Here is a 15,757-nt window from a genome sequence, read left to right as displayed (position 1 = left end):
ACAACTGGTTTCATTATATGCAACAGATGATACAGCTTGTGTAGAGACAAATGATTTATCGTATATTAAAAGATATAAATTTATGGATGAGATCTTACATGACAAACATTTCGGAGAGATGTTGTGAAGAATTTTGGCGGCGTTCAAACAAAACGATGGGCAAGCAAGCCAAAAATTGAAAATGGTAGAAAGTTGGCCAAAAGATTTTTAGATTGGCCAAAGTTTGTGGCTTTGCGGGAAATTTTGGATGAAATACCACAGAGGATGAGACATATGGATGACACATGGCCATAGACAGCGATCCTCTAGGGATCGCATTCACTAAATCTCTAAAATGGACCTTATTTTTGTTTCTTAATTGCACTGAAACACACTTCAGATTGAAATGGTATACGCTGTCTCGATTGTATTGGTTTGCGGCACATTATTTCTGAGAAATTACATAAATGTTGCATAACATTCGGTGTGTTTTTACGACGGCTTGCCATCATTTTGGCTTAATTTGCGTTCACAGCAATTTTTGCATAAGACACAAAAAATCGTGAACCGATGGAGGCTGCAACTTTAAGTAGTTGAGTTTTCAAAAAGTTTGCCTCAAACGCTTTTCAATGGGTGCGAGGGTTTATATGTAAAGCAAAAAATTAACTGCAAAAAATTTTCTACTATTTCTGCGTTTTAGAGCTTGAGAACACATAGTCGAATTTCCTTAAAGTTAATTTGATAATAAATCAGCTTCCACTTCGCCCATGAACATAGTTTTATGATTTTACCCTTGTGTGCACAAAATGATGAGCACTTTTGCAGCAACAAACTCTGCAGAGACTAATAGGAGGCGTTCCTATCCATTACAATTAATAAATACCATTATCACTGCTAAAATTCAAAGGTGGATTGGGATGGTACACGTGAAAGACTGAACGAAATCAACAAAAAGATGTGAAAAGTGTAAAATGTTAGAAAAAATGATACTTTTCTTGGCGTAGGATATCGCAAATATTACTGAAACAAAATGAACTCAATCAATACATTTTCCTCAATAAATCGGAGGAATCATAATTAAGAGAGGAAAATTTCATCGGGTGAAGAAAAATTGAGTTTTCAAAAACAACCGACGAGATACCGAGAAACTATCTTTATTATTACTGACTGCATTCATGCAAGGCCTCAGAACATTAGCACTTGTCATTGCCTTGTCTGGACAAAACAGCCTGTGATAAAACAGTCCCTGGCAAAGTCGTTCATAATTTTTCAAACGATTTCACCTATATGCATGTGTCACAAGTGGGAGGGGGGGGGGGTGTGACTTTAGGCGTTGTTTGCAAAGCAGGATGACTAACTTTCCTCCAGGTGACGTTGATCATCAGCCTTCCTCCTTTCCTCAGCTGTCATTCCCTCTCTCCCCTGTTCTCCCTCCTTGTTCTTCTGCCCAATAGACTGCAACTGGTCTGTCCATGACATAGTGCCATACTCCATCTTGTAGTCGTCACTCGTCATGTCCACAAAGATGTCTTCTGGGTCCACATCGTAGAACCCGAGACCAGGTCGAACCAACATCACCAGGTCACGCAGCAGTTTCTCCTCTTTTTCTGTTAGTGGGTTTGGTTAGTAGTTATAGTTAAGATGTAAACAAATTAGTTAAGACCAAATGCGCGATATGTTTCCCAACTCACATTTCGGCTGTCAGATGTTTTATCTTTTTCCCCGTTGTAATTATTTTTTGCATGATTGATTAGTGCTATAGATATAAAACAGTCGGGCTACATACATTCATATTAGTTATAACGGCCATTGTCTAGTAATTTAATAACAAAGCTTATACCAATCACGTCATCTTTTCTATTCTTTATTCAATTGCTCTTTTGGTATGATAAGTATGACATAAAAGCTGCTACAAATTAACTGCTTTGAAAACTATCTTCAAAACAGTTTGTATCCAGCTTTCAGATATTTCCACGCTTTAATGATAAAATGGATATATTTCATATTGGATGTCATTCATGCACATACAGGTATCAACTATTATAACCTGTTACTGTAAATGAATCCCGAATACTTCATTTTTCTCGCATGCTTATATCTTCCAGAAAATTGCAACAAAATTTTTGTTTCAATCAGTTTTTAGTGCGAGTTGAAAGAAAAAACTAATTTCAACTTTCTCACAAGCAAGTCACGACAACTTTCACTTATGGCTTACCGTCTCTGGGTCTGAGATAAGTTTTGCCAGTTTCTGGGTCCACGTACAGTTCAAAACCCAAACCAACGCCTGAAAAAATATAGCACTTTCAAAAAAGGAAAGAAATAACTTAAATCGTGCCGTGGTTAACTGAAACTTTTTTCTGGGTATTTTTGAACTGACAATTAACTTGGCTAACATGGCTATGTTTATCAAAACAACATATCAACAGTTTGATGAATTAGTTTTGATCAGTCCATTTCATTTTTCTTATGAAATCTATGTTTCTATTCTCGCGACTTTCGTCAGGCCAGAATAAAAATTCGTGATTAAAGATGATGACTAGACCCCCAATTAGAAGCTTTTGAAAAACTTCAAATTCATTTGGTGAGCTGAAAGTTCTCTATAAACATCTGAGACTCTCATGGCGCGCGAGCTAGCAACATTACCGCAGATCCATGAATCGCAACTACTGAGAGTGACTGTGCCAGCGTGTGGATTATCCTTCCGATTGATAGCTCCTGCTGGATAGCTTAACTTAAATTTGGTTTAAAATCTTTGATTAACTGTACATTTAAATAAAATAACTTCAGGATAAACTTTCTTGATTTTTTCTTGAAATAACTGATTATTGAGAGTAAAATTTTCATATGTTTAATGGTTGGACCATTTAAAATTTCGTAATCTTTAAGGTCAATTTTTTGTGGAATATTTCACGCTGCGCTAAATGCAAGAGCATACCGGACAGCTACTGTGACATTTGCACAGTATGATTAAAGTTTATACCTTATGATACACTTTCTTTTAAGATCTGGAATGAGGAGCTGTTATGATTTGAAAAATCTTCTATATCTATTCAGGCAAATATCACCCGTGACTGGCCCATTTATCTACCATAACTTCTATAATTGCAGAAAGCACAAGTTTTTGTGTTAAAAAACTTACATAATTGTTTCAACAAAAAATTGGAGAAATTCGCAGAAAATTTAATGATCGGTGACAAAATTTGCACTCAATTGTAAAAGGAACTAAAAACAAGAAACTCATACTTTTACTGTTACATCTCTGTTTTCCCGTCTGTTTTTTTTTAAAAAATCCGTTTTCGCTCTTATTTCAATTGCATCACACTCAACAGGTATCACACTCAATATTGCTAGGACATGTCAAAAAGCTGGAAAATTTAATTTCAAAATTAGCTAGTTTTAATTATTTTCTTTGATCTTCTCTGCGTTAGTAAACATTTTCATAGCTTTGAACAATATATACGAATAGATCTCAGAAAAGAAAAATAGAATGAAAATTAATCAAAAAGTTAAGAGAAGAGAAGCAAAAACACAAAAACAAGTTCCAATGGACCAAAAAAGTTAAAGGCTTCAATTGTTTTTTATCAAAATAGTTGAAGAAAAGCAAATCTCAGTTATTATTTAGAAATTCAAAAGGAAGATATGATAATTTTGATTAATAATATTACAACATGTCACTTTTACATCTTGGTTATTCTAATTTACAATTTGAGATTTTTTTAAAAGGACACAAAAGAGACATACTGGGATAACTGTTGTGCAAAGCAGACTTCAATTGACAAAGAGATTTGCTTTATTTTAAGCTCACGAATCAAAAATGAGGTTTCTTTTTTATTTTGAAAAAGTAGTAGTCATTTTTTTCACAACTTTGAGTAATTTATAACTCTTCCATATTGTTCTCTTTTTTATAAGTTTCAAGTTTTACAGTAATGGCGTTTTATTATTATCCATTTGTTCAAAAAATTTGCATAAAAGTGGTTAACTTTTATTGCATAATCTGTAAAAAATTTTTGATCTTTGATTTAAATTTTTTAAGTTGTGATGATTTTACGTTCTAATTAGGTCTTTCCTAATCAAATGAGAAAATTGATTGTACATCAAAAAGAAGATTAAAAATTTTGCTCTTTTCTTAATGAATGCTTTTTGTAATAATTCTCTCAAATTCTTTCTCGCAAATAAATGAGTTAGATTCGAGGTGATATGAGTCTGAGGTTTTAATAGTAGTAATGTTTTTTTGTCGTAGATACAAGAATTCTCTCTGTTCTGTGAAAAGATAAAAACGTTTTTATTTAGAAGGTTTTGTTGATTAGGATTTCACAATTACCGGCTTATTGTGCCAGTATTACTCTAAGACGCACAAAAATTGTTGGCTGTTTCTAAAATCTATGAAAAGCCATTGTCAGCTAATCTATGTTAAAACTTCTTTATTGACAGTTTTTACTCCCATTTTTCTCAATTTGCTCAAGTTTATTTAAAAAAGGTTAATGTTCCTAATTGAGCATTATGTTCTCTCGTTTCTAATTGCACCTCACACTTAGAAGACAAAAATCAACTTTTCGCAAAGAACTCCCCTTGCAACACGCAATTAATTTTGATAGTTTCATTTCCTACAGGCTTCTAATAACTTTTTTGAAATCTTGGTTTCAGTTTCTTGGTTTATTGAAATAATTTTTGCAACCTGACACTCATAAATTTAGGAGATTAAAGCAACCTTAAAAAACTTGGTTGAATTTCGCAATAAACCATTTTTTAATCGAATTTTTACTTTTTGAGGCGATCTGACCAGAGTAATTGTAAATCCCACAGCGATGAGTATATTTTGTTTTGCGTAAGAAATTTAGGCATTTAATGCTGCATAATTGATAAGAATTGTTTTGCAAATTTTCAAGAAAAACAACCCATATTTAAGATATTCATTAGTATAATAAATTCGGCTTTTATGCTCTAAACTCAGAAATATATATCTTTCCCTAACTAAATGATTTCATACATTCATTTGCAGAGTCAATCACAGGAAAATGTTAATAGTAAGCGAGCGTTGTTTATTGCAAACATGCACTTCGTGGTCACATTTTTACAAACTGTTGCTTGCTTTCTTCGCCCTTTTCCTTTGACGCTCTGTAATCAGACAAAATTTTCTTGTTTCTTTAGGCTCCACAATACAATCCAAAATTTACGTTACTCTATTCTTATAAGACGTAACATGTTTTGCAGCTCTACTGAATAGAATTGCAAATTTGCTCTATACCGTTTGAAGCTGACTCAACAAAACAATGCATTACTTAACCTGTGTTATGTTCAACACTGATCAATACAGAATTAGATTGCTGTTCGTCAAAGAACATTGAATTATTTGCAAAATGGAGAACGAAAAGCAACATTCATCTGAAATTTGTGTAATAACTCCCGCTGGAGTTATTCAAGGAACCAAAAAAGAGGTTCAAATCGCAAAGGCGAGCGACTCGACCCCTCCTGGACTCGAACCCGCAACCTTTGAAGTTGCAGAGTTCCTTGGTATTCCTTATGTGCAGGAGCAACCCGTGGGTACAAAGAGGTTAAGGCGATGCGATGTTTTAGAGAAACTCCCTACGAGTCCGTATCAAGCAATCAAATATGGAAAAGCTGCTATTCAGGTGAAAAAATATATTAACATTTGGGAATCAAGAATAGGTTTGACACAATTAGTTTCCTATGACATTCATGACCAAAGTTTAAAAAAATTGGACAAAATTGAACAATTTTTAATAATTTTTTTCATCAAAAAGTGATTTGAATTAACAATTAACTTGGTTACCATGACTAGGTTTATAAAACAGCAGATCACCAGTTTAATAAATCAATTTTCAACAGTTCATTTCAGTTTTCCAGATATGAAAGTTTTTATGAAATTTTTAATGATAGTTAATGAAATTTTAATATGAAATTTTTATTGATAGTTATCGACATAACAGATGTCATTACAAGGCCAATGGGCGGACAGGTAAATTTCAATAAATTTGCGTTTTGTGGTATCAGGTGACAAAATATGTCCAACATTTTTACGATTCATTTACCATTTTCAACGATGGAATATAGTGACTGAAAATGAGGAAATTGGTCCATAAACAATGTCGCACATCAAATTTTACGCTTAGAAAGGTGTCTTGGATTGTTTAGAACAATTAATTTTTTCACAAGATGTATGTGATATAACAATTGACTTTGTTGACAGCGTTCACCTGCCCCCCACTTGAGCATAGTGAACCCGGAAACTCCTCGCGTCGAATACCTTTTCATAACCTTTTATTTAGAATTCTAATTTAAATGCAGTGACTTAAATGCAGTGACAAATCAACAATGACAGAAATGCGCAATAGTGAATGTGCGAAAGAAAATCATGACTTAGAAGTCAAAAAACTCGACGCGGGCTGGAAGGGCGAAGATTGTCTTTGGATAAATGTCTGGATTCCTGTTGGTTCGCCCAATAGTTGTAAGTCAGACTCAAACCTAATTACAACTGGACGATTGACAGACGAGGGAGCTATGGGGGCAAATAACAATAAGGGCTCTTTTCAGCAAAGAAAACAAGGTCATCAAATTACATTTCCAGTTGATTTTCAATATCTGTTTCTACATTTTCTGATTTTGTATCCGTGGTCTAATGACGTTTCGGCGAATATATGATAGTGTATAGTGAAGATGTTGTTCTAAATGAGTAATTTTTAAAAGATGTTTTTGGAAAAATGGGTCCTGGGAATTGAGCTTGCTGTGGCGAAAGAAAATCTGTCATACTTGCTGGAGACTACAACTCAAATTATTTTGCAAAGCGCGACAGAAATCTGCTACAATCTGTAATTTCTCCATATGATCTTAAACCATCGAATATTGATACAGCTACAACAAGGGCTAACTCTTCTTCAACTTTTATCGATTATATCATAACAGACGATTACGAATCAGGCATAGTAGCGGATACAATTTTGAAAACTGATCATTTTGCAACAATCACAGTTCTTAAATCTGTGATGCTAAAATCAAAAACAACAAAGAAAAAATTTTTTGACAAAAAAAAACTATTTAGCCATAGCGTTCCAAAATTTTATTGAAAATTCAGACTGGAGACACGTTTACGGTGCAGTGACGCGAGATATGATGTTATAAGAATTTCAAAGAAATATTGAAACAACATTAGCACTACATGCTGCATTTAAAGCCTGTTAGATTAGAAAAGACAATACAAAATTTCTGCTTCAAGAAAAATGGCTATGTGAGAGTTTTCAAGAATAAGCGATGATGAAAATAAAAACGATTAAATTCGTCAAAAAGAAAAACAACTTCTCTCAAGTTTTATGGAGTTAAAAAGTGAAAAAGCCAGATGGAAACTCATTCAAGATCTTCGTTATAAAGAAAAGATTCAAACAAGAATTCAATCTTTATTAAACAGTTTTGGTAATAAGATAACAAAGCTTATGGAAATTGCAAATCTTCTAAATTACAGATTTTCTACTCTAGGGGAGTTCATTGACTTGCAACAAACAAACAACATTCTTCCTAAATCTGCTCCGAGAAAGTGTTCCAAGTTCCAATATATAACAACCAAGGAAACAATTGTGCTCATAGATTCATTGAATACAAGCAAACCAGTCGGTCCTTCAAAAATACCAGCTGGGCAAAAAAAGATGCTAAAGCAGCGCTAGCGGAACCCTTATGTTATCTCATTAATCAGTTCATTACAGAAGGAAAATTTCCAGAAGATCTTAAAAAAGCTTGTGTAACTCAACTCTTCAAAAAAGGAAATCCCGAAGACCCACTCAATTATAGGCCTATATCTGTCACTTCTGCTTTGTCAAAAATTTTTGAAAAGGCGTTCAGTTCGCAAATCACAAGTTTCCTAGAACGGGAGCAACTTTTGTCTTTTAGTCAATTTGGCTATAGAAAACACATTTCAAGAATTGATGCTATCCTGAAATCGAGAGAACAAATAAGATTAGAACTCAACATGAAAAAAAATGTTACAGGTGCGTTTTTAGATCTTTCAAAGGCTTTTGATTCTATAAACCACAAAATAATGTTACGGAGACTTGAAAATATAGGTTTTGAAGAACATGCTATCAATTTAATAAAGAAAGTTTCGAGTGAAAGAACGCAAAGAGTTGTCCTGAATGGAATTGAATCAGATTGGATAAATTTGAAAAGAGGAGATCCGCAAGATACTATTTGAGGACCTCTATTATTTAACACTTACGTCAACGATTTAGCAAAGATTGTAGAAAAGTAATGCAAGGCCGTCCAGTACGCAGACGAATACTGTTCTGAATGTCGACAATGAAAGAATAGCTAAATCAAGTAGTGTGAAGTATCTTGGCGCAATTATTGATAGCAAACTAAAAATTGATGGAGAATTGAAAAAGATTCTTCAGAGAATGGCTTGTGGAATAAAAGTTTTGAATACACTAAGTAAAACTTAACCAGAGAAAACGAAAGTCTTATTACTTAATGCAGTAGTAATAAGTCATCTACATTATTCAGCTCTAATTCTGATAGGGTTGCAAGAGTCATTACTCACAACTTTAGAAAAACAATCGAACTGGGGAATAAAAACCATTTTTAATAGGAGAAAATACGATCGGTCTACAGATCTCAAACTTTGCAACAAAATATTACCAGTTTCTTTTCTCTTGAAATGTCATTGCTCAAAATATTTTTTTCGCTTACTCAGCAACGATCTTCCAGCATATAAAATTGAACCTCTCTCTACCATGAGAAAAAAACAACATGAGAGGTCAAAAAAATAACGTTTGATATCAGAAAGAACAATAAGTTTTTAACTGATTCTTTTATTGCACAAGCCATTCCAATTTATAATAGTCTGCCTTCTAATATTAGACGGAAAACAACATCGAAAGCTTCCTTAAAAAAGAACTGAAAGAATATTTTTGGAAAGAATTTTTGAAGGACCCATAAGTAACTGATATAAAAGATGACATTGAGAGCATTATATTTTAATTTAGTTTTTTTTCTTTAATCTCCATGTTGTACATATAAAATTGTGAGAACATTTTATGCTCGCATTTTCGGCCATTTGTTTACTAATGTAAGGTCAAATTTGTAGTTAGGTAATTTAAAGATTTTATAATTTTACATAATGTTATTTTCTTAATTTTACATTGCCTCTTTTACCATTTGCTTTTTATTCTTATGTGTACCAGAGGAAATTAACAATGTTATTTTTTTAGCAGATGTATCCAAATGGCATTATTTATAATTTTTAAACGGAAAACGAGAAGTCAGACAAATGAAATCACAAAAGGCAACTTCAGCGAACCAGAGTTTTCTCTGAAATTTTCTCCGTCGAATAAAATGTGGCGATTCAGTTAGAATTAGTGAGGAGAAGAGCCCTTCATTTGAAGAAACCCGTGCTAATATTTGTTCACGGAGGGGCATTTCAACAGGGCACTGCATGCGAACCCCCTTTCAATGGGGCAAAATTAAGTGCCGCATTGAATATAGTTGTAGCTACCTTTAACTACAGACTGGGAATATTGGGATTTTTTCACCCAACTGAGGAGAAGAGAGATGGAAAGTTGTCTGGTTCGAGTGTGGAAACAAACGTTGGAATCCGAGATCAGGAGCTGGCCTTCGAGTGGGTTCAGAAGTATATTGAGTTCTTTGGAGGGAATACAGAAAACATAACTTTATGGTACGTTGCGATGGCATGAAATGCAACAATCGAGCTTGATACAAATGGGCTGCAAAGCCAACCCTCCCTAATTATCGAAAATTTTCAGAAACTGTAGTTTTTGTCAAAAAAAAAACAGTAGAGGAAATAGTTCAATAAAGTTTATTAAGACAGTTTTAGAATGAATTTGAGAAATCACATATAGCGGTTACGAGTGGAGTCTTGGGACGAGGCGGGATGATTTCTGTAAAATTCTGTCAGAAAATCTTGTAAGACAATGAACCATATTGTAATATTCTGACAGAATTAACAAATTAACCATCTACAGTTTACTAGAGGTCAGATGAAGAACAAAGCAGTTGTAGTTTTGGAAAGTTAGCACAAATTATCCGAAAAATGCCGCTTGTTTACTTACTTCGATGTGCTTTGATCACATACTTCTGCGGATAACTGTTCTGCATTTGATTATCTACATTAAATATTTTTCTAAAAAAAACAAGTGTGATGAAAATTGTTTCAGTGGGTTCAGCGTAGGGGGTGGATCAGTGGGCTATCACCTGATAAACCCTTACCCATCCTGCCTTCTATTCAAAAAGTACATCATTATGAGTGGAGGTCAGTATTTTTGTATAGAAACAAAAAAAAACTTGACGAAATGTCATGAAAAATATTCAACTTTTTATTTTATAAGATCATTAAAATGAGATTTTGTATCATAATTTGTTTTTCAGCTCCTCTTGGCTATTTTGGATTTGAAACTGACGCACAGAAGTCAATTTTAGAAAGCAGAGAATTTCTGACCCAAAATGGTTTTACGACTGAAAAACCCGCCTCGGATAACGACTCTCAACTATCTGCTATTTCAAATTTCACCCAAAATCTGTCTACGGATGCGTTCATGAAACAGTATTTAACCGCCCAAGGAAATCTTTTGAAATTTGTACCCTATCTCGACTTCGATTTAAAATCCAGCGAACCGAAAATTCTATCCAAATTATCAAAAATTCCAGAAATTCTGATAACGGTGGCTAACGGCGAAGGTGAACTATTTTTATGGAGTTTAATTGGCCAGGAGAAAACGGAGAAACTTCTGAACGATGACTTTGAACTTTACAAATTGACCATTAGATCAATGTTTTCACGGTTTCTGCCTGAGAACTCTCGCTTAGAGGAAAACTTGACAAAGATAACGGAATTCTACAGACAAAGAAGAGTTGCTTTCAGCAAAATAAAAAGTACCCATTTCCACAGTTTATCCCAAGCGCTGGGCGACTTTCTTATTGACTACCCGGTATTAAAGTTTGCCCAATATTTGCTAAAATTGAACCCTGAAATCAACATAAATTTCAAAGTACACGATTATGTCAGCAAGAGGCACAAAGCAAGATATTTCAACGAAAATTGCATACCAGATTATCTAAACTGCAGCCATGGTTTCGAAATGCCATCCATGTTCAATTTTCTGCCGAAAGAGGGCGATGAATCATGCACTGATGAAATTGTGAGTCTTAAAACGATGCGTCTGATTGGTGGAGTTATGAAAGATGAAACAAATGAAGACATTTTTGGCCAGTCGGTCAAATTGAATGAACAAACTGAAATCCCCGAAATCAGAGTGAAGAATTTGAACATTTCATCTTTAAAGTTGAACAAGTTTGAACTGGACGATGAAAATGAAGAAAAAAGTGACGATTGTGGTGAAAGTGATGCAATTTTTTATAAACAGGACGTGATCAAATTTTGGGATGAAATATGTGCTATTGAATACTAAATCATGCTCACGTGTTGTTCTTTCCCGTTTTAGGACCCGGATTTCACCCTTAATTTTTTAAAATAGCGTTGAAGTGCAATTTATGGGAGGGGGCGGGTTCAAGTTTGGAGGTAGCATCACTGCATGTTTTCTACATCCGATTTGAAGAGATAATTTTGAATTTTATGATTGCAAGGTTGGGTCTAAACTGGGAAAGAAAAAAACTCCGAAAAATCAATTCATTCTCTACATTTAGTTTGACTTTGTGAAAAATGGCGTCCAAAAAGTGATATGTTAACTCACCGATAACCGATAAGTTGTTTTTGCCTGGTAACGAGAACATTTCTCAATTTCATGACATTAAAGTTGAAAATTGTTTTCAATGTTAATACAGAAACGAAATAGCGACAAAAACTGATAAATTTACACTATCAAAGTGAGATAAATTGGGGATGTAACCTTGAAGTTTGTATATAATTAAACACATTCGGGGAAAGTTGCTGCTCCTACCTCCTTTAGGCCGGACAATCTTCTTTCCAGTGATTGGGTCGATTATCGTCTCCATCTCACATGCCAGTTCTGTGAACGAAAATGAAGGTGACTATTTTCCAATGAGAACAACAGAACATCAGTCCATCAATATGGACAAAGCAAGACAAAAGAAAACGCAATTACTATAGCTCGAGCAAGCATTTAATTCATATTTCTGATGGTAGCACCATTTTTTTCAAGATCTAAAAATCTAACCGGTCAAAAACATTTATACATGTTGTTGTTTATCAACAAAAACTTTTTGTTGATAACCAATTGTTCTGCAGCAGATATTTTTGTTGATAACCGACAAAAATCATTTTTCTGCGGTTAGAAGCAATTTTTTAAAACAAAAAATATCTGCTGCAGAACGGTAAGAAATGAATGGAAATTAGGTAATCGAACTCAAAATAGCTCTATTTAGCAACTGAGCCGGTTTGAAAAGTTCATCAAAATAGCAAACACTTCTCAAAAATTTTCCAATAGCAAAATTATTGTGACAATTGTTTTCGATGCTTGAACGATTGAGGACACCGGACAATGGTCTTCTAGATTTTTGAGCAATGAGTTAAGAAATAGACCACTGTATTTCCGAGATGAAAAACAAAACACGAAGACAAATATTTAGTTTTTTATCTACATTGCGAGAATATATTTTATTTGCTTTAATGAATTGTACTGAAAACAACTTAAAAAAATTTATTATGAAAAAAGTTTCCATACAAAAAAGAAACATCACGGGAACTATTTCAAGGAAAAACGTTTTGCTTTGGGGTAATTAAACAGAATAAAAACCATTTCATGTGAAGTGTTTTTTAAATATAATTAAGAAATATAGTCTTGTTATTTCAATTCTTTATATTTGAATATTTTTTGAAGAAAAATTTTCTGAATAAATTTTTGATTTAGTCTTAGCCTGAGGTCAAGATGTCAGTTTACTGATTGAAAAACAAATAGGCTAAACACAAGTGAATTGCGAACCAGTTTGACTTTAGTTCTAATTTAACGTACTTCAGCCCAAAAATGAGTCTTCTTTATAGCTCGGTAAAATGTCGGTTCAAGTTTCGTTAAACGAATATTTTAAAAAAAAAGAAATGAGACCTTGTTCGGTACTTTTTGCAATGTATGTTTATAATTGAGCAACCCAGAATTAGAAAAGGTGCTTTGATTTGAAATGACAACAACTGAAAATGGGGAATCAGTAAGAATAAACTTGGCTCGTAGATACCCGATCGAGCAAACAATACACTAGAAGAGATTGGAACGGCAAAATTCTTGAAAAAAAAGACGAGAGAAAAATTTTGATAAAATAATTTTGAAGTTTCATCAATTTGTCTTGAAAGCGTTTCTACCAGCTCAATTTTTTTTGCTTTATTAATGCATATTTGTATTGCTCACGAAATGCTAACACACCTATAAATTAACACATTCTTTATTTTTTGTTTTCAATACTAGCAGTCACCTATAGTGAAAATTTATGAAAGACGAGTGACTGCTAGTATTTATATAGGTGACTGCTAGTATTGAAAACAAAAAAATAAAGAATGTGTTAATTTATAGGTGTGTTAGCATTTCGTGAGCAATACAAATATGCATTAATAAAGCAAAAAAAATTGAGCTGGTAAAAACGCTTTCAAGACAAATTGATGAAACTTCAAAATTATTTTATCAAAATTTTTCTCTCGTCTTTTTTTTCAAGAATTTTGCCGTTCCAATCTCTTCTAGTGTACTGTTTGCTCGATCGGGTATCTACGAGCCAAGTTTATTCTTACTGATTTTCACTAAAAAAAAGACGAGAGAAAAATTTTGATAAAATAATTTTGAAGTTTCATCAATTTGTCTTGAAAGCGTTTTTACCAGCTCAATTTTTTTTGCTTTATTAATGCATATTTGTATTGCTCACGAAAAGCTAACACACCTATAAATTAACACATTCTTTTTTTTTTGTTTTCAATACTAGCAGTCACCTATAGTGAAAATTTATAATGAAACTTTTCTAAAAAATTACCATTGGAAAACTTCCACTACTTAACATTCCTTTAACAGATAAACACTTTAACAATTGACCAAATTTTAAACCACTGAGCCAATAGATTTCGATATCTGAAAATTTGCAGACACACATTTGTCTTGTAGGTTCTCCCGGAATTAGTCAAGAAAAATCTACCAATGTATTTCTATGATGAGAGTAACAAAACAGCAGATACTTAGTATTTAACTAAAGCACTTGACATTTTTCGTTGACAAAACAATTGCATTGTTTTGAAGACAACTGTGGAGAAATTTATTTTGAAAATAGATTCAGTACAAAAACAAAACATAGCAAACACCAACTCACGGAAAAAGGTTTTGTTTTTGTGTAATCAAGTATAATATAGTCAATAAAAATTGTAACTGAATAAAGTTTTGAAAAAAAATGAACATGTACAGTCTTGTCACTTCTTCAATTCCTCATAATCGATTAATTTTTAGGGAAAGATTTTCTCAATATATTTTTCAATCTTAGCTTGAGGTCGGAATGTCAGTTTTTTTTGGGTCGGAATATCCCTGAGGTCGGAAAAAAACTGGCTAAAGTCAAAACAATTCCAAACAAAAATAGACTTTAGTTCCAATTAAACCTACGCCTGCCAAAAAAGTGTCATTAGCTCGGTAAAGTGTCGTCTTGATTTTTAAAAAAATCTTTTCTTGAATATAGAAAAAGGAGACCAATTTCGGTGCGTTTGCACAGCATTTTATTTGTAGGCAGCCCAGATTTAAAACAGGTGTTTCAATTTGGAAGGAGAACAATTAAACTTCAAGAAAATCAAGAAGCCTGATTTTAAATTGTAAAGAACCGAGCGAGCAGAATAATACTCTAAAACAGAACGATATGCTAAAGTTTTTGCATGAAAGACATGAAAAAAATTCGTTATATTTTGAGCTCGGAATTTCATCTCTAATCATTATAGCATTTTTACCTTCTCAAATTGTGACCTTTTATTCGAGAGATTTTTCACTTGCTCATACACAAACTAACACCCCTATTGTTTTGTAATTATCTTCTTGATTTTTTTATTTCCGTTACTAGTGGTCACGTATAATTAAATTTTACAATTTTTTAATCGTATTGTCAGCCAATTTTACAAAGAGGTCCACTAAAATGTCCGCTTCTCAAAAATTCTTCGACAATAATTTTATTTTTTAATTTTCCCTAATTCAAATCACTGAGCCAAAAGTTTTCAAAATAGAAATTTTTGTAAACTTTGGACGATGGACTTCAAGAATTTTGTGGAACTAATTGAGAAAGATAGATATCGGTACTCCTGAGTTTAAAAAAACAAGAAACCAGGTGTTTAATTTTCAACTGCATCGCTTGAATTTTTTATATTGGAGACAATTTCATTGTACTGAAGATAACTTTAAGTAAATTTACTTTAAAAAAAAAACAACAAAATAATTAGTTCATGGAAAAACTTTTGTTTTGGGATCATTAAGCACTGTAAAAATCAAAACAATATATCTGAAATAGGTTCTTGAAATATAATTCAAAGATATACAGTCTTGTCTTTTCTCCAATTTTCTCATATTTTACCATTTTCATAAGAAAAAATTAGTGATAAAGTTTGCTTTTCAGCCTCATACTTGAGGTCAGAATATCAATTTGTTGATTGATATTCTGACCTCAAGTATGAGGCTAAAGTCAAATGAATTGCGAACAAGAGGGGCCTTAGTTCCAAGTTAACCTACATCAGCCGAAAAAAGAGTTTTAGCACCTGGGTAAAAAGTCGGCTCAAGTTTTCTAAAACATTATACCGTAAAATAGAAGTAATTGCTTTCGTATCGCAATTTTAGTAAGTGGCCTA

General features: G+C 33.1%; 3 protein-coding genes across 10 annotated transcripts in view; 1 reads left to right on the top strand and 2 right to left on the bottom strand.

Annotated features, from left to right (window-relative positions):
• Window positions 1-1,879, bottom strand: part of LOC142342021 (uncharacterized) — a 6,120-nt gene extending 4,241 nt beyond the window's left edge. The window contains exon 1 of the mRNA XM_075393189.1: window positions 1,338-1,879. Coding sequence (XP_075249304.1) covers window positions 1,338-1,554 — 217 coding nt within the window. The 5' untranslated portion in view covers window positions 1,555-1,879. The remainder of the gene's footprint in view (window positions 1-1,337) is intronic.
• LOC142342546 (uncharacterized) overlaps window positions 1-15,757 on the bottom strand; it is a 117,313-nt gene that overhangs the window by 30,696 nt on the left and 70,860 nt on the right. For 6 of the 7 annotated variants that reach the window (XM_075393908.1, XM_075393907.1, XM_075393905.1 and 3 more), the window contains 3 exons: window positions 11,895-11,963; window positions 11,688-11,711; window positions 2,195-2,263 (listed from right to left, as the gene is read on the bottom strand). In XM_075393908.1, the coding sequence (XP_075250023.1) occupies window positions 2,195-2,263; window positions 11,688-11,711; window positions 11,895-11,963 (162 nt within the window). The remainder of the gene's footprint in view (window positions 1-2,194; window positions 2,264-11,687; window positions 11,712-11,894; window positions 11,964-15,757) is intronic. The other variant, XM_075393906.1, reaches the window with a different exon arrangement.
• On the top strand, window positions 5,018-11,439 carry LOC142342030 (uncharacterized). 2 transcript variants are annotated; one of them, XM_075393198.1, is made up of 6 exons: window positions 5,018-5,609; window positions 6,188-6,235; window positions 6,391-6,544; window positions 9,192-9,655; window positions 10,155-10,249; window positions 10,366-11,439. In XM_075393198.1, exons 5-6 carry the CDS (start codon window positions 10,240-10,242, stop codon window positions 11,403-11,405), a joined length of 1,050 nt encoding a protein of 349 aa, XP_075249313.1. In that variant the 5' UTR covers window positions 5,018-5,609; window positions 6,188-6,235; window positions 6,391-6,544; window positions 9,192-9,655; window positions 10,155-10,239; the 3' UTR covers window positions 11,406-11,439. The 2 variants fall into 2 exon arrangements, with proteins under 2 accessions (XP_075249313.1, XP_075249314.1); XM_075393199.1 differs by lacking the exons at window positions 6,188-6,235; window positions 6,391-6,544.

Source organism: Convolutriloba macropyga, chromosome 7, assembly GCF_964194025.1.
Source record: "Convolutriloba macropyga chromosome 7, txConMacr16.3, whole genome shotgun sequence".
Classification (NCBI taxonomy): Eukaryota; Metazoa; Xenacoelomorpha; order Acoela; family Convolutidae; genus Convolutriloba; species Convolutriloba macropyga.
This window is presented reverse-complemented; position numbering and strand designations above follow the sequence as displayed.